Source organism: Crocuta crocuta, unplaced genomic scaffold (assembly GCF_008692635.1).
Source record: "Crocuta crocuta isolate KB4526 unplaced genomic scaffold, BGI_CrCroc_1.0 scaffold193, whole genome shotgun sequence".
Classification (NCBI taxonomy): Eukaryota; Metazoa; Chordata; class Mammalia; order Carnivora; family Hyaenidae; genus Crocuta; species Crocuta crocuta.
The window spans coordinates 3,376,476-3,403,569 of NW_027529624.1; the positions used below are offsets into that span (position 1 = coordinate 3,376,476).

Below are 27,094 nucleotides of genomic sequence, written 5' to 3' on the forward strand. Positions count from 1 at the left end.
AGGCTGAGAACTCACCCAGAAGCTCATGAGGGGAACTTCAGCGTTATTGCTCAGGGGGCCAATAAAGGGTTCAGCTACACAGATACAGGGAGCTCAGAAAACCCAGATGGGCTATCTGTGGCCTCTGAGAAAACCAATCTGAAAAACTATGTTCAACCAGACAAAGCCAGCCTTTTTTTCCTGGTCTGACTGAGGAACGGGCGAGTTAAGGGGGAAATTATGGGCTTTTGGAGCAGGCTGATATAGGTTCCAGTCACAATTCTGACACTTACTACACAAATACCTATTCTACCTCCCTTGGCCTCAGTTGCCTCATCAGGACAATACTGAGACTCACATGTCAGGCACTGCTGAAGGGCTGAATACAGCAAAGATGCATGAGGTTGAGGAAGAGCACACAGCTGACTTGCAATAGCTGATCTTCCTTCTGTCCTTGAATTTGCACTTGGAACCTCCAAAGCACAACTCTTGATGCCCCCAGATGAGGCTCAGTTCCATTTCCTACCTGGCACTGCCTTCTTATCACTGCCAAGTTCTTCCCCTGGAAATGCCATTCTTTTCTCTTTTTTTTTTACGTTTATTTATTTATTTTGAGAGAGAGAGAGAGAGACAGAGAGAGAGAGAGAGAGAATTTCAAACAGGCTCCATGTTGTCAGTGCAGAGCCCAAAGCAGGGCTCAATCTCAAGAACTGTAAGATCATGACCTAACCCAAAACCATGAGTCAGATGCTTAACTGACTGAGCCATCCAGGCACCCCTTCCCCTGGGAACTCCAAAACCAGACCTGGCAAGGAGGAGACAGGATGGGCGTAGTTTGGCTCTCTACTACCAGCACCATGACCTTGGCCGAGGAACTGCGCCTGATAAGCCTGAGTTCTACAGAAGGGTGAGAGGCAGTGAGATGTAGGGTCAGCAGTATGGGCTCCAGGGCATCTTTGGAGCCTCCATATCTCAGCTTTCCCACTTACCAGCTGTGAGGCCATCAGCAGGACACTTACCCTGTCAAGACCTACTTCCATCAGTATTTCCTTGGTGGGATTGTGGGGAGATTAAATGAATTTATATAGATAAAACTCTTAGACAGTGGCTGCCACATTGTGCTTACTTAATGTCAAGCACCGCTTTACCTGTATTGTAATGTGTCATGGCTTTAATGCATCATTCGTGTCAGACTAGTGCTTTACCTGTGTCGTTTACCAGTCAATAGGGTATTTTGGTGAGTATGCCTCCTGGGAAGTTCTTATAATGGATCCAATATTTTCTCTGTCATTGTTTGATTTTTCCTTACCACTGATAAGTTAGAGAGATGCGAAGTGACCACAGATTATGTATCTGGGTACTTGGAGCACCTACTAAGTACCTGAATAAGTGTTCAGTGGTAGCCTACCCACCAGATGCTACTATAACACAGTGTATCTTTCTTTCGCAGCTCCTAATCAATTTGTAGTTATGGAATGTGTGTGTGTGTGTGTGTGTGTGTGTGTGTGTGTGTGTAGAGAGAGAGACTGATTATGCAATTGATATTTGTCTCATCCTTTGGATTTTAAACTCTATCCAATAGAGACCACATCTGAGTCTTTTTAAAGATGTTTTTAATGTTTATTTTTGAGAGAGATAGAGAGACAAAGCATGAGTAGGGGAGGGGCACAGAGGGAGGAAGACACAGAATCCAAAGCAGGCTCCAGGCTCTGAGCTGTCAGCACAAAGCCCAATGTGGGGCTCGAACTCATGAACTACGAGACCATGACCTAAGCTGAAGTTGGATGCTTAACCGACTGAGCCACCCAGGTGCCCTGAGAACACATCTGTTTTTAATCACCACTGTAGCCATATCACATATTAGGCACTCAATACATATTTATAGGATGACTAAAGATACTGTCCATGTTCTCTATAAGCCCAGAGTCTAAAGGAAGTGATAGGCCAGTGGACTAACAACTTCAAAGCAATCTGGTAAGTGTAATGATAGAAAATGCATGAGATGTGAGAACATGGATAAGGGGCAACTTGTCCTGTCTCCCCTGGGTGGTCGGGGTAGCAGAACAGAAACAATACCAAGGCTAAATCCTAATGACGTTGCAGCAAAATTTGAGAAAGGACATCCTAGGAGAAGAGATTTCCATAAGCAAAAGCATGGATATGAATGTAAACAGAAGACAGTAGTGTTGGGACAGGTGGGGAGCCACAAGGGGTTGCTGGGACTACAACCTAAGCTACATAATGGAGGGGATGAGGAAAGAAAGGTAGGCAGGGGCTGGCTCATGGAGGACCTTGGAGGCCAAGCTTGAGTGCCACGGAACAAGTCTCGTGCACAAGCCAGCATTTTAAACAAAGGAAGAAATTCAAGTTTTGCCCAGATTTTACTTCTCTGTAATACACCTTGCCCCCTCAAATAGCATCTGGAGTTAGACTGTGAATTCCACCTCTGCCACTTGCAAGGTGTGCCCCCTTATAATCTCTCTTAGCCTTAGTTTCCTCAGCTAGAGAATGGGGAAACATGGTAGTAATACCTACTCTTCACAGGAAGTGATGAGGATTAAATGAACTAATCCATATGAAGTGCTCAGTGTACACATGCCATGTAGGCAGGTGATCAGATAGTAGCTATTCTCATCAATCTCTTCCAACCCTAGGACAACACCATCCATGGAAATTCACTCATGTCACTCTCTAAACTTCCTGAGAGAAGTGATCCCAGATAGGTTCAGCCTAGGCTGAATTCTAAAGTAAGCAGTGCCTTAGAATAGCTCCTATGTGATCTTAAAGGTAGACACTGTAGGACATACGAACTCATACTCAGGTATCAGCATCCCCTCTTTTTCCCAGGGACTGGAGGATGCAGGCAGTCTGGGTAGGATCCAGAAGAACTCATTGCAAAGCAGAAGTCCTGTTTATGTGCGGGCCCGGCTTCCCTCCTCAGGAGATTCTGGTCAGGGTGGGTTGGGAGATTCCTTAGACAATCTAATAGATTAGTTTCCAGTTTAGCATAACAGCTAGACAGATTTTTGTGGTGAAGTCATCCCAGTCAATTAAAAGGCATTTTTCCCTGCTGCGAGTTCAGAAGTCCCTTTGGTCTGTTCCAGCTTTCTGGGATGTTTCATAATAGGCTCCACCCTGAGTTAATTAATAACCCTTGATTCTACTAAAATGCAAGTCTGAAATGCAGTGTGTAAGCACATCCGGGCAGGGGCTGTTGGCAGAGTCGGGGTGAAAAGCCAGTGGGAGCTCCTTTCATCAGGGAGCGGGCCAGACCCCAAATGTTAGAGAGGACAGCAGAGCTGGCTTAGTAAATGTAAAGAGTGGCCAAGCAAAAGCTGAAGGTCAAAGCCAGAGAGTGTGTGAGGAGAGGCAGAAGTGGGGAGGAGGGGGCAGAAGAGGGAGATCATAAGCAGTCAAAGGCATCACAAGGCCAGAGATTAGGTAGACTGAGAGTAAACTGGAATGTGGGGGGTGAAATGGGTCAGGGCAAGTGGCTGGGACAAAGGTGGTGAATAAGAAGCGGTTGACAGCGCTTGCTTTTATGGGATGCCAGCGCTAACACATCATGTGGTTCTGGTTCCATCCTCTCCGCTTTAAAGAAAAAAATAGGTCATCTCTTCCCTTTTCAAAAGCAAGTAGAGTTGCAGGTACAGAATGCAATTAAGACCATGTGGCAGGGACTGACAGGCATTCGCTGGATAGTTACCAACTCCTTTCCCTGAACCTCACCCCCAAGCACAATATTCAAGGATAAGATGTCTTTTTCACCCAACGCAGAGCTGAGTTTCTCTGCTTCCACTCTCAGCTCTCAGGCCACCACTCCTACCCAGCCAATCTTCCAAACTACTATCAGCATGTTCGTCCTGAAATGAAGACATGATCACATCACTCCATGACTTAAAAATCTAACAAGTATGTCCTCACTGACTCTAGGACATGATTTCCAGCAGTATGCCGTGCCACACAAAGCCCACCCTGATGACACTAATTTCTGTCTTCTTTTCTGGCTTTATCTCCCATTCCCCCTTCTCATGCACCCTATACTCTGGTCATTTTTCCCATCTGTGGCAAACTAAGATTTAAAATATGCCAATTATTATTATTATTATCATTATTTTATTTTAGAGACAGCATAAGTGGGGGAGAGGAGCAGAGGGAGAGAGACAGAGAATCGTAAGCAGACTCCGTTCTCAGGGTGGAGCCTGATGTAGGGCTTGATTCCATGGCCCTGGGAGCATGACTGGAGCTGAAATCAAGAGTCAGATGCTCAATTGACTGAGCCTCCCAGGCGCCCCTAAAATGCACTCTTTAGCTGGCAGGTCTGATATGCACATCTCCCTCCTTTGCAGTCTGATGCAAAGCTAATTCTTTTCCCCAAACCCACATGGAGCATTAGCTTCTCTGTGAAGCCTTTCCTGCAAATGTCCTGCAAAAAGTGGTGATCCCTCTTCTGTGCTCACTAGGCTTTGCAAAGGTCTCTGACACATTACAGTCACTGCCCCCCACTGTCCATCCTTCCGCTGTGAGAGTGGAAGGCTCTGTCGTTAAGGCCAAGGACAAAGCAGGTGCTCAGTATGTGTTTCTTGAATTAAGGAGCGGGCTGAGATAAGTCAAGTTGTGTTTATTTTTTAAATACACAGCCCTCAAGAAGTTAAAAGGCTTATTTAGTTCTCATTCAGAACTGCTCCTTAATTTCCATTGGACTCTCATTCATCTAGGATACTAACAGGGGGCAGAGCAGATATTGATGGAGGGAGGTGGCAATGAGGAAAGGTAAATTACCAAATATAGTAGCTAGAGGCTACAGAACTATGAGTTGGATTTCCCAGTATGAGAAAATGGACTTGCTTTCATTCTCATGGCTCCTTGTTGATTAAGGAGCTAATGAGTAGTATAGCTAAACAAGGGAGGTGGGCTGTGAAGAATCATTCAAGTGACAAAGCAGTCTCTGTTGCATTTAGAATCAGCAAGGCTCATCCACCCACAGTCTCAATATTCCCCCAGCCCTCTTTACTTGAAGCTTGCCTTTGGCCATCAGCTGTGGCTCAGCATCCATCCTAGACACCCCGCCCCCACAAGAAGGCCTTTTGCAGGTAAATGTGGAAAATATAGACTTCATGACTAGAGAATTAGATTAATTTGTTTGTTACCAAAACCATCAGAAGGGACTAATGGCTTCTTAAAAGTGGAAGACAAAAAATAACACTGGCAGGTGGAAATGTAATAGGAAAGATGGTGACATGGGAGATGGGAGCCTGGGGTCTCTACATTGGACTCTAGTCACTTCCCTGCTCTGAACCTCAGCTATTAAAGAAGCAGGTTGGATTAGATGATCCCCAAAGTCCCTTTCAGGCCCCACCATATTATGATTGTACCACACCAGCCATTCATGCACACATCTATTCAACAAACATTTATTGAACACCTTCACCAGGATCTATGCTATTTGCTATCAAGGATAAGTTAGAAGTTTGCACCAGGTGCCAGTTGAATGCCATTATGTTTTGGAGAAATATGATTGGACATATATGTAAACAATAAAAACACACAAACACGGATGTTTTATATTTCTTAACACACACCCCCAACTACACAGCAAACTTCTTTAAGCATGGATTATATACTTTATATTTCTGAATAATCCCAGAGACTGACACCTAGAAGTTATTCTGTTGACATGGGTTTAACAATGTAAAGATGATTGTAAGACTAGCTACTAACACTTAGTGAGCACTTTCTATATGCCAGGCTCTGCTTTCAGTGTCCTACACGGGGTAATTTACTTCAGTTGTATAACTCTGTAGGTACATCTTGTGACTGCTATTATTACAACTCTTCCTTTCATCTTACATATGAGGACACTGAAGCACAGAGAAGTCAAGTTAGTTGCTCAAGGTTGCTCAGGGAGTGGCAGAGCTGGGATTCAAACCCAGGTGGTCTGACTCCAGAGTCAGAGCTAATATACACCTCATATAGTCCAAAGTGTACACTTAGAGACAAATAGTAAACATTTACTCTTAGGGGGAAACAAAGAACAAACAGAACTGTTAACAGGGGAACTATCCACCAATAAGCCAGAAACATCAACTGATGAGTAAGGCCATCCATGTTAGTGAGGAAATGAGGAGTCTGGCTGGAAGGGTATCTCATAATAATTTGTAATTTACCCAGCAGATCAAAAGAGTAGGGTGAGATGGGAAAGGACAGTGGGATTATGTGCTGGAGGAAACTGGGCTAGAGGGGAAATGCAAAACAAAACTTGATGAAGACAAATTTAAGACCCAATGTATACTCTGATAGATCTACTTTGGTTAAGAAGCAGGACCCTGGAGTCAGTGGGACCCTGGTTCAGATCCCAGCTGTGGTTCAGATCCCAGCTGTGGTTCAGATCCAGGACATTCATACGAGGTATGTGACCTGGCTGAGCAATTTATTTCAGCTCTCTGAGCCTGAGCTTCCTCAGCAACTGGCACATTATGTGGAATAAGTTAAGGCACAGGAAGCATTTAACATGGCACCCAGCATACAGAAGATGTCAAAGTTAACCACCACACCATTACTATTGTTTCTCCACTTCTCTAGGGTCTTCTTAAATTGGTGAGCCTAAATGTGGAGCCAGGATGGTGATAAACTCATCCATTTTAGTCAATCCCATGGTTAAGAAGAGGCACACTTGCTCCTCTAATGAGTTACGTTTCAGCTAGTACTCCCTAGTGTCCCACCTGCTTTTTTCATTCCCCCAGCTGGTTCTTAGATTTGAAAAGAAAAAGGCCTCCATGGAGACCTGCACGCTTTTAAAAATAATACAAAACAGAACGTCTGAGGTCAGGATAAGCCAAGCCAAACAAATAAATCTTGCAGGATTGTGTTAACAAAACAAGGCTTAGTGGATCAGAGCGGGTAGGGTTCTGCCGGACTCAGGCCCTGCAGAGAAATGCCAAGCTCTGGTGAATTTCAAACACAAGGAGGTCAAATAGGAAGAGCAAAATATGGAGCACTTCAGAGTTCAGCATCGATGCTTGACTGAAACCAGGAAAGCTTTCTGTGCATGAAGGACACCAGAACCCAAAGATCGATTACAGTCCCAAAAATCCACACCAAAAGGGTCTTATAGACCATCCATACAGCTTCTACAGAGGGCAACTTGGCAATAGCTATCAGAATTATAAGTATATACTTATCCTGGGAGGTATACTCTGACACAGACATTAGCCTAGGTGAGGGTCATCAGGGAACACTCTGAGAATCACCACCACTGGATGGGCAGAAAAAGGAAGGAAGCAGCACTGGGGGGAAGCAGAAAGTGGGCTGCACTGCCATCTCAGCAAAGAGCTCTGAAGCTGGGATGGTCTTTCACAGTTGTCCCAAATTAGAGTAAATGGGCAAGTTCCTCAGACTGTCCAGTCACTGAATGCAGCTGCTGCCAGGAAAGAGATGTGAGCTTGGACAAGGCAGCTCTCCTCACCTGAGGCACTTCCAGAAGAGGGCTGACTGCTGAGGGTTGGCTTCTGGTAGCAATGCCAGCAGCTGGGAGAGTCCTTTTTTCCTCAAGTTGCATTGCAGCACCCATGGCATATAATACTCCTGGAACCCATTCTATTTCCAGGAAAAAATACTATGGATATGCTACCAAATGTTTGAAATGATATAAATTTAAGGTTATTTGTAAGAGGAAATTATGGAATATAAATTATTGAATATCCATATGACATCACCCTTGGCAATCATTAACAAGAACGAGGCAGCTCTACATGTACTCTCATGGAATCACAACCGGATACATTAAGTGAGAAAGGGTGCAGAACAGTACAGGTAAGTAGAAGGGCATGTGTGGACCTTGAACAGCTAAAGGGATGGACTGTATTGCTCACTGTCTGTTGCCACTCAGCCTCACACTCATCCTTGTCTCCTGCACTATGGGGGCTGAAAGCCTATATCTACACTTTCCAGGTTCTTTTGCCACGTGGTTCCAGTTAATTTCTACCAATGGGAGCCATTTATTGAAGAGTTGAAGTGAGGAAGGAGGTAGCAATCATTCTGCTTCTGGTGGTAGCTGTGAAAGCTTCCCCAACAGCCTCAGCAGGTACAGCGGGTTGGTGGCAATTCCTGCAGCCTCAGTGGGAGTGCAGGCTCGAGGTTCTCCACTGGCCATAGTGGTAGTGACAATAGCAGCAGTGAATGTAGGGCTGTTGTGGCTCTGGGTGATAGCATTTTTCCCTTTTGAACCATTTGGAATCAATCTTCCCATTAAATCTTCTGAAATACCTACAGTGGTCTGTGTTTTTTGAACCAACTACTATTTATGAAAAACAAAGGAAAACACACACACACACACACACACCCACACACACACATTTGATCATTGCATTTAAAATCTCATCTGCCTTTGGCTCAGGTCATGATCTCACGATTTGTGGGTTCAAGCCCTGCATTGGGCCCTATGCTAACAACGTGGAGCCTGCTTGGGATTCTCTCTCTCTCCCTCATTCTCTCTGCCACTCCTTGACTCATGTTTTCACTCTCTCTCAAAATAAAAAAATAAACTTTGGAAAAAAAGTAGAAAGTTGCCCAAGAAACTAGTGGTGAAATGAACTGGTTAATAATGGTTGAAGAAAACAGATTAGTAGGGGAAAGGTTAGAGGTAGACTTTTTATCAGATACCATTTTTTACCTTTTCAATTTTTGGCTATTTGTATATATTACCTTTATGCTAAATATAAATAAAAAGAGAAACATAATCAAGGTTTATCTCCAATTAGGTACATAAATTTCCTGTGATATATTCCCCACAATAACCATCCAGTTTCTGCTGGAACTCCCCACCTACCCAAGGAGCATGGCCTAGTCATCATTACTCAGTATTGCTTAATAGTGTCTGTTTATAGCAAGTCGATATCCATGTTCTTGCAGGATTGCACTATCAGACTGAACTCTAATCCCAGTAAGAAAATCTAGGGTGGCTTTTCAGCACACCTGCACATGAAGCCTGGGTTCAAATTCCTCTGGTATCACTCATTTTTAACAGGGTATTTAACCTTTCTGAGCCTCAGTTTCTTCATCTGCCAAATGGGGAGAGTCATTCATAGCAGCCATCTCAAAGGGTAGTGGTGAGAATGAAATAATATATGCGAACACATCTGGTTATTGCTCTTGATATCTGTACCACTGGCAAAAAAATGCAGTAGAGAGTAGGAGGGCTCCAAAGTCAGACTGCCTACATTCAAAGACGGGCTCCTGCCAATTAAAGTTGGGCAACTTTGGGCAAGCCACTTATTCCCTTTAAGCTTCAGTTTCTGTAAGATGGAGGCAATGATAGTGCTTATCCCAACAAGGAAAAGCATTCAGCCCTACCTTGCAAGTATTCAACATATGGTAACTTACTATTTTACCTACTCCTTCAGGTGACAGATACTCTGCACAGAGTAAATGGGATCCTACCAAAGACCCCTCTGTCTCTGCACTAAACATCTCCATTTCATTATGCTGATACACTTTACTCATGAATGTCAGACTCCACTTACTCTAATCACTCTCTTCAGAAGGTATTCCATGGGATACTCCCTTATGGTGTGACACCAAGATTGGATCTGTTACTAGAGTCTGACTAGCATAGTGTGTGTGTGTGTGTGTGTGTGTGTGTGTATGTATGTGAGAGTATGTGTGTGCATGTGTGTGTGTGTGCGTGTATGACAGAGTGTATGTGACAGAGACAGTGTGTGCATGACAGTGTGTGAAAGAGCATGTGTATATGTGCGCATGTGTGTTTATGCACCATCACCTTCCTGGGCTCTAAATGCTGTACTTTGATAATGCAGCCCGAAGTAGCATCAGGTTTTGGGGGAGCGGCAACCATTAATTATGGTTTATCGAATACTCAATATATGTGCTAGAAACCATGCTAAGTATATAACTTACACTGACTCATTTAACCCCTTAAATAACTCTAGGGGGCAGATACCATTATCCCCATTTTTCAGATGAGGAAACATGCACAGAGATGTTATAAATAGAAGGTCAACACAACTAAAATATGGCAGAGCTGGGATCTATCTCCAGTCCCTCCTACTCTGAAGCCAATCTTAACTTCCACTCTATACTTCTTCCACAAATATTAAGAGTTTGTTCAAATCTTAAGTCTTTTCTTTCTCAGTATGATTTTAATAAGCTAAGTCTCCTTAGTTTTGCTCTTCTTCAGCTGAGCTTTTCCATAGGGAAAACTCCATGTATCCCCCTTCAATCTGATTGTATCCAATTTAATGTAGCATATTCTCTCTCTCTTTCGGCTTCAAACCATCAGCAAACGTAATTAGATAAGTCTCTATTAAGGAATAGAACAAAGGTAAGGGCAAGTCCTTAGGCAAGGGCTGTATTTCTCTCAAGGTGTATCTCTATCAAGTAATCATTTCCTAGTCTGGGTACTGTTCAACTTGTTACCAATTCACCAGTCTGAATTAACATTCAACCTCCATTTCTTTATCTTGCTGACAATTATTTCTTGAAATGTCACATGGTCTTTATAGTTAATCTCTACAGCAAAGGTCTGTTTGAAGAAAGGTTGTCCCATAAAGAACTGTGGATGGAAGGCTAAAGTGGGTATGCAAAATATATACATGATGGTCTTGAGTGTCTGAACTATTTTAAGGGAAAAATTCCACCTTTGCTTCCATAAGACATTTGAGTTGAAGAAATATATAAAGAGCAGAAGATGAATAGGACTTGAATCAAGAGCCTTTTCTGGGATCCACATACATCCATTTAACCCCATCCCAACTCCCATATCACATAAGGGCAAGACTGAAAGGGAGCCACGGACGTTTGTATGTAAATGTATGGCTTTGCCAGCTTCCTTTACTGGAGTCAAGGACAGATTCTTCACCCTCTCTTGCCTTTCTTTCCATCTGCTAGAGCAAGACATTGGTATTCCTTGTGCCTTGGTACCTCTATTATCACTGAGGAAGGACTCACCATTGTAATTACAGCCTTTTCTTATTAGAAAGGAATGAAGTCCAAGGCTCTGTCCCACCAAGTCCTAGTCTGCTAGTTTCTCAGAACTGAGTCTATTTGATATTAATCCATTCATCAACCTCACTGCTTAGTCCCACAGAGGGGTGACTTGTACCTGTGGAGAAAAAGACCCTTTGCCTCAAATATAAATAGAGGAGAACTTGACATGCCAAGCACCCTGGCCAGAACGTCTCAGACCTTCTGAGGACACTGCTGTGAGGCCCCACAGAGCCAATGGGGCATTCTGGGTAATACAATGCAACATGATGCAGTCCCCTCTCTGGCCTCCCCAGAGTTTCTTGATTCCTGGCTCTGCAAGAGCTGAGGCAAGCAGTTTTTGAACTGGGGGGAAGAGGGTGGAGAGAAGGGGTGGAGGCTTCCTCTAGGCCAACCACAACTAACTCATTCGCTCTGTCCAGCAAAACCCAGACAGTGCAATTATCTGGTTAATTTGGCCCTTAGTTGGGAGACAGACTTCCAAAATGTGAGGCCAGCTCAGACTAAACAGTGGCTTCCATCCTAAGACTTTTCCCAAGTGCGAGGGGATACATGTGAGATTCCTGGGGGGTTGCTTATGTGTCCCACCCATTCATCCAGATGGAAAAAGGCAAACAATTCAGACACTAAGATGGGTTTAGGAAGGCATGTCTTGCAGGGAAAAATGCCCAATAACTTGCTATTTGGTCTCCTGGCTAATTTGCCTTCTGGCTACTATGGAGGGGGGTGGCTGGAAATCAGGATGACTCTAAATTAGCCAACATTTTCAAGAATGTATGTAGCCTTTGTTGATCAGTTGAGTGTTCCCAGAACCCTTGGGTGACTTATTTTTAGAGCAATTCCCAATGATTCTTCTGAGGATACTCCTACTCTTGGATTTTAAATCTGTAAGGTGGGCTAGGGGCATCACTGAGATAAATGGGTAAAATTAAAACATGCCTCTGGGGTGTTCACAAATGGAAGGAGATGGGGCTAGCGAAATTGGCAAGTAAGCCTTTACCAGATGGTTTATGGAAAAGCTAGATTTTTGAGGGGAGATTAAGGAGCAGTGATTTATCTCCCTTGGAAAGTGACAAGCAGCCTGGAATCTGTGGAATCTATCAGTTATTCATTCTGCAAATAGTTCTTCAGTTCTAGTATGTGCCAGGCCCTGTGCTACTCACAATGCAGTCATGTTTCCTACACTCATGCAAATAATCCCACACCTAAATATGTGGACAAGGGCTCAGAGGGCGAAGTTATGTTATAATAGGGAATCACCAGGTTAGCTGATCTAGATCAAGGTGTGAGGGCTCAGAGAAGGAGTCTTTGAGGAAGAGATTTAAAAGTGAACACTTTAAAGAATCTATTTCCTTTTTTGAAAGACCATTCTGGCTTTAGTACTAAAAATAAATGAGAATTATGTGAAAAGATAGAGTTAGAAGGCTATTTCTTGATAGGAAGATTGGATGAGAGCCGGTGATGGTTCAGCCAAGGATCTAGGCAATAAGGATGGAAAGAAGTGGATGGACCAGAGACAGGGGTGTGGAGTCAACAGGTGTAGTGGCAGAGGGAGTGGAGGTATCTAGGAGACTGTGCAGGCTTCTGGCTAATGTGGAGGTTAGAGGTTACCACTGTTTATTGAGAGGGAACTTGAAAGGAGTGGTAGGTGGGGGCTAGGGGAAGATGATGTGTCCTATTCTGAAGTCAACTGAACTGGACTCCTACCTTCCTATAAACTGTACTTCCAGCTTCCTTAAAAATTCCTCACACTGTATCAGTTTATCTCTCTTTTTCTCAGCTTCCTCTTTTTTCTATAATTGTGTCTTCTAAATCACTTATTCTCCTTTCTGCCTCTTCAATCCAAAATAGTGTGGGAGAGGGAGGGAGGCAAACCATGAGAGATTCTTCAACGCTGAGAACAAACTGAGGACTGATGGGGGTGGGGGGAGGGAAGGGGGGTGATGGGCATGGACGAGGGCACTTGTGGGGATGAGCACTGGGTGTTATGTGGAAACCAACTTGACAATAAACTATTAAAAAAAAAAATTCCTCACACTGCTTCCTTCTCATATGCTCTTCATGTTGCCATCTCCACTTATTGAAATCCTACCCATCCTTCAAGATGCCCTCCAAATGCCACCCTCTCCTCAGAGCCATCCTGACTCCCTCAATTAGTTGTGGCCTCTGCTGCCCTTAGCACTAAATTTGGACCTCTCTTGGATTCCACTTGTGTTGAGGTTCTGTGAAGACTTATCTCCCTGCCTTACCTAGACCACAAACGTTTTGGGACACAGCCTCTGTCTCCATATCCTCTTTCCCCATGTTAGCTAGCTAGCAGAGTAGACGCTTGACAAATATTTGTTAAGTGAACAAAAATAACCTGCTCTTTGCCATGGAAGGAAAACCAGTAGACATTGGACTGACTTGAAAGCCACAGGATCAAATTGAAATTCAAGTTTAAGGTGTTTTAATACTAAGCCAACTCAAATTGGATACTCAGAAAGGCTTTCTGTTTCTCCAACACACCAAACTCAAAGAATGCTGAAAATGTCACACCTCTCTATTTTCTTATTGCACTTTTCAGAGTTCATCTTATAGTAGAGACCTTGTCTATCTTATTAACTATTTGTCTTTGATGATGATGATGATAAATGAATAACATTTACTAAGTGCCTGGTATGTGAAAGGCACTGTTCCAAGTACTTCTCATGGACTAACTCATTGGATCCTCATAGTCACCCTATGAAATTGATGCTATTACTACCCAATTGTATAGATAAATGGAGCCACTAAGAGCTTAAGTACTGCTCAACCAAGGAGTGGCATCGAGATTCAAACCTACACTCTGGCTCCAGAGCCCATGCTCTGATGTGCTCCCCTAAGGCTGAGCACCATGCTTGGCATTTAGTAGGTCCCCAACAAGTGCTCACTGAATGAACGAGAGGAGCCCTAGATCTGGAGATCACAAGTTCTAATCTTATTTCTGCCACTGACTTCCTAGGTAGCCTTGAACAAGTCTGTTCTTTCTTTCCCCATAAAATAAGGTGTCTGGATGCTGATATTAACAGTAACAACAAGAGCCAGTATTCATAATTCTAGCCTCTTTTGAGGTTTTAAATCATCTAATCCCAACAACAACGATACAAGGAAACTGATGCACAGAGCAAGTAAGTTCACCTGCTCATTACCTATTAAATGAGAGAGGTGGGCTTCGAACCCACTGTGTTCCCTAATCCACTGGTGCCAAGGAGATGCCTTGGGGGGCCATGGGGAGAATAGGGAAGATGGAGCAGGACGGAGCAGACAGATTTTTGGGTCCCCCACGTGTATTTCGTCAGAGAACCTCTACTTGTCTCTAGTATGTAGAATAGGCTCCTACGTAAGATTTCCTTTGAAGAAAGGTTCTGCTGCTAGAACAGAAAAACATTAAACTAAATAATTCTGAAATGTAATAAAACTCCCAGGTATAAGCCAGGATTTTCTAGTAATCTTGGCTCATGGTAGCCACATAAGATGAGGACAAAGGCTGCTCCTGGGAAAGGCTCCAGCTGTGGAAAACATCAGGGCAATAGCATGGAAGACTGAGCTCCAACCTACCTGCTCCACTCGGATTTCAATCTCTCCATTCACCTTCTTTCCATGGAAGTATTTGGCCCTGTTGAAGAGAGGAAGAATACTACTGAGTAAGGATAAAGACTGCTTTACTATTTTCTCCCTTCTCTCAAAGTCCTTACCCCCAGGGGTACATATCAGACACATTTGTAACTTCATGCTCTCTCCTCCTACCCTCACTGCTGATTTTCTCATTATTTGTATATACTATGTACAAGAAGGAAAAGACTACTGGATGGGAAGATTGGAGACTCAGGTTCTGTTTCTGGTTGGCATCCTTGTGTTTCAATTTTATAATCTGTAAAAGGAAGATATTAATACCTGCATGACTTATTTCTAAGGGCTATTTTAAGGATCAAATGAGATAAAGAATCCTATATAAATAAATAGTGCAGAATTATTTTATTACTTTATTGAGTTATACTCCCCATACTCCATAAATTATCTATCCACCCACTCCTCCATTTGTCCATCTGTCCAGTGAAGCAGCCCTCATCTGTCCCCTCATCTATCCATGAGTCCATGCATCCATGCATCCATCTATCTTCTTTCCACTATATCCTACTCCTATCTTCTCATCTACCTATTGCTCAAGGCAGAAACGTAGACATCCTTCTTGTTACCTCTTTCTCTCTCCCTATCCCCACTGATTCTACATTCTAATTATTTCCCAAATCCATCCAAATGCCCATTTTTCTCAATAAGCACCCTAATCTTGACCCCCTTCATTTCTCTTCTCATATAGATTCTCTTTTCATACTCTTCTTTCATAGCACTCATTACAATTATAGTTAGTTATAATTAGTAACTGTTTAATGCCTGTGTCTCACTAAACTATAACACAACTTCTTGGAGTAAGGACCAAATATTCCCAAAACCTGACAGAGTGCTTAACACACAGTAGGAACTCAATTAATATTTGCTGGATGAATAATGAGTGGAGATAGATGGGGGAAAAAAACTCAGTTGTTGAGCATTTACTCCGTTTCAGAAACTGTTCTGTATGCTTGAACCTATAATAGCCTTTCTCATTTAATGCTTACAACCACCACCATGAAGAAGGCATTATTATTTCCATCCTATAAAAGAGAAAACTGAAACACAGAGGAATGAAATATTTTGCCTAAGGGACTAGAGTCCTGGCCTTCTAATTCCACATCTATGTTTTTGCTCAACCTTGAAAAAGAGCAGCAAATGTTGGGGTACTCTAGGTTTAGATGTCCTCCCACACACAAGGCAAAAGTAATAAAAGTTTCCATTTGCTCTTTTGGATTTTTGGTATGGAGAAAACTAATAGTTCTTAGTCACTTGCTGTAAACTGAGCACTGTGTTAAGCATTTCCATAAACCTTTCTGGGGCAGAGAGAGCTTTTGGTTCCAATACCCATTCCCGTCTTCCCCACAGTAAGAGAGTTTACAGACTGGGACACACACACACACACACACACACACACACACACACTCACACAAAAGAATAAATATCCCAACTCTCCATTCAGCTAGCGGTGGCCACGTGACTGAGTTCTTATCAATAATTTGTAAGTAGTATATCCAAGAATCTTAGTTCTTTTTCCTGGAACATCCATGTTACCATCTATTTTTTCAGCCTTCCATTTGTGAAAAAAAGAATCTTTCTATAAATTCTCTGACCAAGCTTCAGCCTGTTTGCTTCCAGAGAGTCTCTACCTACACTTGGCTGATGCCAGTGGAGTTCATCTCTTTCTAAGACTGCCCAAATCGCTGACTGACAGCTGTTAATATTAAGATTACTTTTTCTTACTATGTTGACAGGCCTAGATGTCAACTAGGCAAAACTCTAGTGGTATAGGAGCTGTTGTTGTGACTTGAAAGGAAGATTTTGTTTTCTTTCTCAGACATGGCATTTGACAAAATGTACTGTGAGGCTCATACAAAGGGAACCTTTCCACATAGTTTGTGAATTTTATCATGAATCTTTAAAGGTAGTGTCAGCAAACTGCAGACATTGGGATAAGTCCACCTCTAATATTTGTGGGGCCTGGGGCAAAAGAACAAATGTTTATGTACATCATATGTCTAATATTTACAATTGATAAATAAAACTAGCAAACATTTAAATAAAAAATGCCCGTCTTCCTTCCTTGACAAAGACAACTACATCATGACCTGGAGGGGTCAGAATTCAGACTTCTTGGAATTCTTAGAGTTCTACCCAGAGCAAGTCGGCATGGGGATTGCCTTCTCCTGGTTCCTACAGTCTTCCCTGACTCTCCTCCCACCCTCCTTTCAGTCTTGCATCACCTGGGCTTCTTGTGCAGGCTTTTGGATAGCCCAGCCCACATGCCATGCTTCATCTCTTCACTCATTCCCCCATCAACAGTTCTTCCTTCGCCATGCCTTCCAAGGATGGACCAGGGAATTGGCCTACGCAGGGCATGGAATCGGGCCAGGGTCCCTTTGGGCAAGTAATTCTAGGGTTCTTTGTATCCACTGGATGGTGGAAGGGTATAATTTGTAGGGTCCTGGTACAGGGCCCTCCTTTGCTGTCAGAAGGGGTACAGCTCATAAAGTCTGGAGTAGGACTTAGGGCAAGGTTCCCTCTACATTAGGTTTAAAAGAAGTACTGCGTGGGCCTGGGACTTGAGAATAGTAACTAATGAGAACAATCACTGGTACACTGGAAAAAGCATGGCTTGGGCAAAATCTGAGCCCTACAACTCACTCATCACATGTTTTAAGCCAAGCTACTTAACCCTTCTAGGTCATGGTTTTCTCATTTGTCAAGTGGTGATAACATCTATAGCCAACGCTGTGGTGATAAATTCACCTGATCCTCTATGCAACAAGGCAATAGAGTGTAGTAGGTTCAGGGCAATCACATGGATGGAATCCCACCTCTACCACTCACTCACTGTGCAACCTTGGGTAACTCACTCAACCTCCGTGTGCCTGTTTCCACATTCCGGAAGTGGGGTCAGTAAAAGTAAGTATCTCACAGCGTTGTTGTAAAGATTAACTGAGACAAGATGTATAAAGCACTGAGAACAGTTTCTGCACATAGTAAGCTCCAAAGTATATAGCCCAGAGCCTAAAACAAAATCGACAACAACAAAGAAATATTGAGTGTTTCCTCTGTGCCCTCATGGAGGTTACGAAACAGAAATGTGATTCACCTCCTTTTGATCTGTTCCATCAATGCAATGAACGATGGGTGATGATAATAATAATAGACACCGTTGGTATATAAGGCTTGCTAGTACCTTCATATCCCTCCTCCTATTAGACACTACTAGGTTGGGCAGGGATCAGTCCCCACACATTCCAGGTGGAGAAGTCCCTGTTAAAGATACATATAAACTCTAAGTGGCACCAGTGAGTTAGATCTTGTGCTTCTAGATTTTCAGGATCAGCAGGATCTTGCTGACTTTGGCCCATTTCTCCTCTGGTGTTCTGTCCACCTCACAGATACACTCAACTTCCTGCAACTCCCTAGCCACGTCCTACACTTTACACCACAGAGCTTTTGCACCCGCTCTTCTCTCTCCTTAGGATGGCTTCTTGCTCTTCTCTGCCTGGCTGTCTCCAAGATCCTCACTCACCTCCTCTATCAAGTTTTCCTTGATAGTGGCCCCCTAATGAGGCTGGGTTAGGTGTTCCTCCTTGGGGTTCCTATAGCATCCTGTACTTCACAACCATGAAAAGATGTACCACTCCATGTTGTAATGGCACAGCGTTTATCTGTACCCTGTCCCCATACACCTAGTCTGTGAGCTCCTGGAAACCTGAAACTGTGTGTCAGTGCTCAATGAATTCAGTGTCTGGCACAAAGTGCCAGGGCACAAGGCGCATGTTTAACGAATGTTTGCTAACTGGGTAAATGAATAGTCTTCCAAGGAGAAGCCATAATGTATCCTGTCCTCAAGACACTTTACTGTCATCTACTGGCACACTGCTGTAATACACTTACAAATCTGCACTGATTACAACGTGGGGTCGTTGTACAGTGTCCAACCTGAATGACTGGTAGCCCTCAGCTCGATTCTAACCAGAACCCAGAGCACTTTGTACTATACGAATACCACCCAAGCAGCTCTAGCCTTCACAAGGCCTCACCTTCCCAGGAGAAACACTTGTTCTGCCCATCTCTGGAATGTTTACTGCAGAGCCTGGCAGACGGACTCCGGCTGAAGCTGAGGGTCAGGCAGTCCATCCCCCTGCCTGGCTGGGAGTCAGAAGTCTGTCTCCTGACAGGCCACACAGACTGCTGCCTCCTTGCCGGGGGCTCATTCAGGCTTGAGCTGCCTCTGAACAGTCCTGTCTGGCAGAGGGAAGGGTAGGGATGGTCTGGAATTCTAGATGCCTTGGGGGCTGGGACTGCTGCCTTTGTAATTGCCTGGCTGTTTGACCCCAGGCAAAACGGATGGCCTCACTGTGCCTGAAGGCCGTCTTCCTAATGCAGACCTCTTTCTAATGCCCCAATATGTTTATTCTTATAATGAGCTCCTGAATATCCCAGCCAATCACTCAAGGCCTTGGCCTTGGGAAGGGGGTGGGGGAAACTCTTGATTCCAGGAAGCTTCCTTCTCTGTGGGTGGTCTCATATTTTACTGCCACATCAGAGGCACTAGGAAGGAGAATATTATAAAACCAGCGCTGCCTGGGGTGGGAAATCCCAAGTTTGGGGAGGCGGGATGTGGTGTGTGAGAGAGATTTATGAGGAGCGGGTACTAAGTTCTTTCATGGCGACAGCAGGGGCAGAAGGAAGAGGAGAATTAGCACAAACAGGATCCACCTGTGTCCAAGCGGCACCCTCCTAATAAATGTGTCTGGGATGTAGAGTCAATGTGGCTGGGCCTTGGCTATGCCCTTCCCAGGGAGGAGGGGTCAGGAATGTTCTGTCTCAGGCACAGTTCTCTTCCCACAGGTCCCCCCTGTAAGGGGATGGATGGGGGGCAGGGAGGCAGTGATCTGGCCCAGAAGAGTCTCATGTTTCTGATGCAACATATTGGTTGCTTATTTGCAGCCTGGACTTAAGCAGAGAGAGATGGACTATGGCTCAATTAGGAAATCACTGAAGGTAGACAGGCTCAGGGCAGTCAGCAAGATGAGGAGGATCACATAGCACGTTGGCTGGCTGGAGGTGTGGCGAAAGCAGGAACTTTGAACACAGGGGTCCAAGTCAGAGATCCAGTCTAGCTCCATTATTTACTTAAAAAAAAACAACAACAAACAAACAACTAACCTAACTGGCCCCTTCCCACTGCCAGAGGGAACTCTCCAATGATGGGGCAGCCTTTCCATACCACCTTGCAATTAGAAAACTCCAATGAGTTAGGGAGGGGAGGGATCTTCTGAGAGTGACAAGGCCCCTAGCACCCATACAGGAATCTGTAGAGGTAAGAAAATAGAGCCCCAAGCCACAGGATATGACAAATGGCCCCTCATTGGCTTCTGACAATAATAGGAAAGGAGATTTTCATGGGTAGATCCAGTCACTATTCACTCCCTTACTTAACCACCATTTACTGAGCCTCATATAGACCAGGCACCCTACTAGGCCTAAGGGGAAAAGGCTAACAGAGTGCTTGCTCTTGTGGAACTTAACAGCCTCCCAGAAAAGTCAGAAAACTAACCAGGTGAAAAAGAAATAGTGAGTAAGAATAAAATGCACAAAGTGGCCGATGATGAGATGTGGAGAGCAGGGGAGATCTGACTCAGGTTGGTGAGGGAAGTCTTCTTCAAAGCACACTTAACACATATTTATTGATCAGCTACTAAGGGCCAGAGCCTATAGGTTCTAAGGAAGCAAGTATGAAGACAACATAGTCCTTGGCCTCAGGGAACTTACTACCTAACAGGAGGGAGAGGCTCATAAACGGACAAAGACCACACAGGGCACTAGCACAAAGATCCAGGTCAGCCCACAGAAGGGGCATCCAGCCTAGTCTAAGGGTCAGGAGCTACTTCCCTGTTGAAGTGGCCCAGGTCATCCATCAATCCATCCAATATTTGGAGTCTATTCTTTGCCAGGGCAAGGGCTACAAAGATTAATGTGAGAGGGCCTGGATGTGTGTGTATGTGTGAAAGGCACAGACAAGGGCAAATGACATGGGCAGATGCTGGGGGTACTCAGGGAGGTGACGAATTTTCCAGTGGCATGTCCTAAATATGCAGGAAAGATGAGTAACAGGCATGGTGCAGAAGACCTAGATTTGAGTTGGCAGCTGAGGCACTACAGCCTCACGATTTTGGACAAGCTACACGATTTTGGACAAGCTACACGATTTTGGACAAGCTGTTACCATCTCATCTATAGAATAGGGATAGTAAGATCTACCCACGGGTTAGCATGAGAATGCAGATTTGAAGGACTCTGGGAACCTGGCAAAAATGTACTAGCAAGTGTGCTACTCACTCGTGGGCTGTGAGGGTGGAACTTCACCTCTCCAGGCAAAGAAGTAGGTGGGCACTGCTAGCATTGGAGACAGACTCAGGTCCTGTCCAGCTCTATTTATTTCCTTGTACTGCCTCAGACAGACATCAATCTTCCTAAGCCCCAGTTTCATCTGTAAGTGCCCATGAATGATATCCCTGACACATGGCAGGTGTTAAATGTCTCTCTCTTTCCCTTTTGACCTTCACCAGGATGGGTTGAGGGCTGAGGTCAGTTGGGTGTGTCCCTGGCAAAGTGACATGTCATTTCCTCCCTCCAAGAGGAGGAAGGTGGCAGTGTCTTCCTTGCTCTAAATGAAACTCCTCCTTCATGTCTAGCCTAATGGAAACCTGCCTGGACTGCTCCCTGGGATCTCCTCTTCCTCCCCAGTATAGGCCTTTAGAGTAAACAAAGTCATCAGCCACCCACTCACCATGACTGCAGAAATTGGGCCAGAATGTCATCTCAGTCTTTACCCCTCTCCTTGCCAAAGACACTACACTGTGTCACCTTCATTCTTACAGATATCTGAAAGTCCACAATCTTTATTACACAAAGAGAATTAGTTAACATCTAGAAAGCTAAGCCATTCTCTCTCTGCTCCTGCAAACATTTAATGAGCTTCTGCTAAGAGCCCAAGCTGGGGAAATGCCCACTGAAAGGTAATACACTGAAAGATTATTCATACCAAGGTACAAGTGACTAACATTTGATCATTCCAGAAAAGGGATTTAGATGGTACAAGGAGGATGAGAAAGGGACCATGAGAATATTGAGTGTTTGATTTAGAAAGGGGGAGTGGGGGCGGGGGGCGGTGCCTGGGTGGTTCAGTTGGTTAAGCGGCCAACTCTTGATTTCGGCTCAGGTCATGATCCCAGGATCTTGGGATGGAGCCCCACATGGGATGGAGTCCCAGGTTGTGGGATGGAGAGATTCTCTCTCTCTCTCTCTCCCCCCCCCTCCCCACATGCACACTTTCTCTCTAAAATAAATAGAAAAAAAGAAACAGGGTATGAGGCCTTTCAAGGTGTGAAGTGCAGGGCACAGAAGGAAAAGGCTGAGAGAAGTTATTTTCCATCCATTCTTCTCTTCTTCGCTTCCTCCCTACATCCATCCATTTATTTACCTTTCCATCCATCCACTCACCCATGCATCTATCCAATCTCTTACCCATGCATGCATGCATGCTTCTATCCATCCACCCATCTATCCAAGGTCCACTGTGTGCCCAGCACTGCACAAGACCCTAAGTACTGCACTAAACAAAACAGCTCTCCTGTCATTGTGGTACATATAGTCTAGCTGGGAAAGAAACCCAGAAGAGGAGCTAGAATACACATTTATCCTGACTCCCACCTTCTTTATCTGAAGTTGCCAACTGGTACACTTCATGAAGTCCACAGTCTTATTTTTGGACTTAAATTGACTACTTACAATTTTACAATAGAAAATTCATATAAAACCTCAGATTTTTGGCTGTCCTTGGAAAATCAATGATTTGGCAACACCAGGCCCTTATTCCTGCATGGTAACAACTAGGTGAGTGAACTGAAGCTGCTGCCTTCAGAGGGGACATCAGTTCTTACACCCAACACAGTCCCCACTGCTCTGTCATCTTGCTGAAGCTGAAACCAAGTGGCAGACACCATTTGTCATAAATCATGTGCTGTTGTTTTCCTTATAGCAGGGAAATATTTCTCTATGCCTGTGCCTTTTCCTACCACCTGCCCCTTCACTCACGGACCATCTTGTCTTCTGTGAGCAGCTGCACAGGCAACCCCTCATATAACTAATTCTATTCTGAAGATGGCAATCGGCTCAGTGCAAATCTTCAGGAAACACACACCCTTACCCTTCCTGAAGATCCAGGGTGGGAGGTCAGGAAAATGGACACAAAGCACCATCTTCTCCCTTACCATCACAGATAGCCTGCCTCCTGCCAAGGAAACACGTCCTAGGCAGGCTTCCACAGGCCCCAGGAGAAGAGACGTTCTGTAATGAGGCTGGCATCTGCCCAATGAGCTGCCTTCCCCAGGGCAAGGCTGTAACCAGGCAGGGGAAAGTCTATAGACTCCAACACTGATACAGCTATTGCTAAGAAAGTCATGGCATCTCAGGGACTCCATGAAAGGTCATTCAGAGGACCAGGGTGAGAAAACCACGTTTTGGAGGGAGAGGAGAAACTCATAAGGTAAACAGTTGAACTCTTCAGAGAAAAGCACGACAAAGTCAAGAGAAGTGACTGAGACATAAAGGCATAGAGTAAAAAACAAAAAGCTTTAGGCCCAAGACTCCTGCAAGGGCTTATAAGCCAACCTCTTTATAGTTGGAGCATCTTCTGCATTATTCCTTCCAAATGCCAAGCCCGGTTGTGCATGATGGGGAGCTCACTCCCTCACCAGGAAGCCCACCTGACTGTGTATGACTTTCCCATTTTATATATTGAACTGAAATAGATCTCCTGCTTAGTTGGCCCCACTGTTCCCAGCTCTACCAGTTGGGAACCACATGAAAGAAGTCTTGTAATGAAAGAGGTCTTGTAACTCAATGGTTTCTAAGCTTGGCCATCATCATTTAAAAAAAAAAAAAAAATACAATTTCCCAAGCTCCACTCTGGATATTCTGATTCAGTAGTTCTAAGGGCACTCTGCAGTGTGGCCTGTCCTGCGCACATTTGAACTTCCAGTAACAGTACCTCCATTTGCATTTGCACTTATGGAACCAAGCAGTTCTCTTGCACGTGGTCTTGGTAGAACTGTTCCAGGACATACTGTGGAACCAGCCAGGTCTGTGCTTCCCCAAGATTTTGATTTGTCAGCAGAGAGGCTGGGAGGAAACATGAGCTGACTTCTCTAGAGAAGGCTGCCTGCACAAGTCCCAGACTCCTAGATCCCAGTGGAGTCCTGGGTCCTGGCCTCTCTGAGACTTGAGTCTTCCTATTTTCTTTTGATTCTGTGAGCCTCCCACATCTAAAACATCCCCATTTTGCCAAAGTCTGTTTCTTTTTCTTGCAAACAAAGAACTCTGTCTAATACAGAAGGTGTAGGGTGGTTCTTGGGAATCTGAATGTTGTCCTGATAGAATCTGTCTTTTGGATCTTAATCCATCATCATTTGACTTATGAGGAAAATGAGGCCCAGAGAGAAAAGTGGCTCCACTATGATCCCATAGCATCAACAGAGAAGGGAGGAATCTGGAAGAAACAGCATCTATCAGATTTCTCCCCACATTCCCTTCTGCTCAAAGACATTTCCCCCAGATTTTCCAGCCAGTTTCAGAGGATGAAGACTCTACCAGGGCGAGAGACAGCTCTTCACTGTTTTCCCCCTCCCTCTCTCTCTCTCCCTGAAAGAGTTGGGTAGGAAGCAGCAGGGGCACCAGGCCTCAGGATTGGACAGCAGGAAGACCTCACGGAGAGAGGTCAGCACTTGAAAAATTCCTCAAGTCAAAGGGCTTGGGGCTTGGGTGCCACACAAGGCCCTCACTGTGTGCGTACATTGTCTCCCTGATAAAAGGGGCCGGGCCTGGGAAAACGGAGCCTGTCTCCAGGAGACTAGGCAGGCTGCTGGGGAATGCCCAAGGCCCCTCCCCTCCTCCAGGCTCCAGGGCCAGGGACCCAAGGGGGAGGGGCAGGAGTGCAGGGCAGGTGCCCAGAGTGGGAGGGGTGAGTCCAGACGTCCAGAGCCACTCTAGGTGCTGTTGGGTGGCCTGTGTAAGTTGGTGAATGAGTGAGGAAGGTGACATTAGGTCTCTCCTTTCTTCCTCTCCCTTCCATCCCTGTGTTTCCTCATAGGAAACAGCCAAGGCTTGCCTTGTTCAAAGGGAGATTTAGGGGTAGAGGAAGTGACGGGGACAGATGTAAAGATTTGTTTCCCAGAGCCAGGTCTCTTCAACAGAAAGATGTGTGTCTCAGCTATGAGCCCCTAAGCGCCTCTAGGAGGAGGGGACCAGTTCAGGCCTCCATCTTGTCATCTTCACAGTAGAGTTCTGCCAGCTTACCAGCATCCAGACACCCCTCCTCCAGGCCTTTTGGAAGACAGCCCTCAAGCATATCCAGCTGAACTGAGAAGCATGCCAAGTGGCTTCCTTCCCCCTGGCTTCCAGCACTATTATATTAATCAGTAATTAGTAATTGCAATTAATTGTTAATACAGTTACCATTTCAGTGCCTGTTATGACAAGCTAAGCCCTGTCCCAGCCCCATCCGTGCCATTGTCTCTAATCTTCGCAAGGACCCTTTGCAAAAGATATACCATGATCCTGCCTCACGGCTGAGGAATGTGAGGTTCAGAGGTCAGACCTCCCAAGGTCATGCAAGAGAGAAGGAGAAGAGACCTGGGCAGTCTGCCTTTAGACTGTCTACAAGTTTTGCTTCCTCTCTGCTGGTGACTGACAATCCTCAGTCCTTGTCACAGGGAGGGAAAGCTGAGAATGGGGTCAACTGAGGGGCCTGTTTTGGTTCTCCACCCAGGAAACAAGAGTGCATAGGCCAGCCTCTCATTTGGACCCATGTTAGCTGGGCTGAGATGGTGGCAACTGTCTCTCGTTGCCATCATCTGTAAGTAGGGTATCTAGATGGAAGATGGGTCACCCAGTTAAATTTTAATTTTGGATAAACAAACAACAATTTGATAGTATAAGTCTATACCAAATACTGCATGAGATAAATTAATTGCTTATCAAAGTATTAACTGAGTGGAATCCAGCAACCCTGCCCCAAAGCCACTGCTAGTGAGGGCAGCTCGGCGTTCAAATACCCCCTGTAGGCGGCACAGTGGGAAGCAGAATGTCCTGGTCACCATGAGACCAATTAGGCCCCCTGCAAGGCTTCGAGGGGCTTGCCAACATGCCCTGATCTCCTCAGGCCTTCAGTCAGAGCAGCCGGAAGCAGTTCAGCCCCTCAAGTGGAGCCTGGAGCCTCTGAGTTACCAGCTGAAGGAGGAGGGGGGGCCATGGGCAAAGTGTGGGCCTCAGGTACTCTTTCTGAATTCCAGGGCAGCTGAGTATTTTCTGAGAGAGACTCTCCCCCAGGGCATCCTTGATCCTAAACTCTTCCTTCATAATAAGATCAGCCTTTGGCAAAAGCATCTGTTTGTTTGTTAACTAAATCATCCCTGATCTTACCTTGTGCCAGGTGCTGTGCTAGCCTCCAAGAATACGGTGTTCAAGCAAAGGAGGCCTAAGCTCCACTCTCCTGGAGCTCATGTTCTAGCACAGGACCACAGCACAGGTGAAGAAACCCTACGCATGGAAAAACGCCTGTAAGGGAGAGGAACAGCATGCTCGCTCTCACTGGAGCCTTGTAACAATCCTGTGAGCTCAGTGGTACAGTGACAGTGGTGGCATTATGGTCCTCACTTTACAGATGAGGGAACTGAGGCTCAGAAAGGTAGACAGCTTGGCTAAGAGCTAGTGAGGGGCAGAGCTGGGACTTCAACCCCAACCTGCCACCTGCCAGCCCTGAGTTCTCTGCATTTTATCTTCCTTCCTAGGAAGGAAGTCTCTTAGGAAACATGTCTGACATGTGTTAGGAAATCACATATTTAATATCAAAACACAGGGGGAAAGAGCAGAAAACATCCTGTTGGAGCCTTGAACAGAGGAAAATAGCCCAAAGGCAACTCCCAAACCTGAGATCAGGAGTGTCTGTATGGCTCCAGGAGCCTCCTTTCCTCCTGGCATCTTCTCTTTCCAGCTGCCCACAGGGCTCCAGAAGGGTGGGGCCGCCTGGCTGGAGGTGGGGCACTTTCCTCTGAGGGTGAGGTCACCAAGATCCTGTGCTTGGCTGCAGTGCTGTTACATGGAGTCCTGCCACCCGGTCTCCTCCCACTGCTCTCAGACACGGGGCGTGTGCGGGTGTGTGTGCATGTGTGAGCCTCTCGGGCAGGCTCTGCTGGCCAATGCCCTCACGCACAGCCCTGGAGGGCTTGTACTCAGGTGGGAAAAATGAGGAGAGAACAGGGTGTCCAGGATGATCTGAGCTGGATCCCAGATGCCCCTGACATCTGTTTTGATTTTGGGCTTGGGGCCGCAGTTTTCCCTATGTATAAAATGAGAGCAGAGAAAGTACTCCATCCAGTTGTTGGGAGATCTGACTTAGAGCATCTAT

The 27,094-nt window shown here is 45.2% G+C and overlaps 1 protein-coding gene across 2 annotated transcripts in view; it reads right to left on the reverse strand.

Moving 5' to 3' along the window:
* The window catches only part of SYN3 (synapsin III), a 416,215-nt gene that overhangs the window by 382,839 nt on the left and 6,282 nt on the right, over positions 1–27,094 (reverse strand). For both annotated transcript variants that reach the window (XM_077762027.1, XM_077762025.1), the window contains exon 2: positions 14,560–14,617. In XM_077762027.1, coding sequence (XP_077618153.1) covers positions 14,560–14,617 — 58 coding nt within the window. The remainder of the gene's footprint in view (positions 1–14,559; positions 14,618–27,094) is intronic.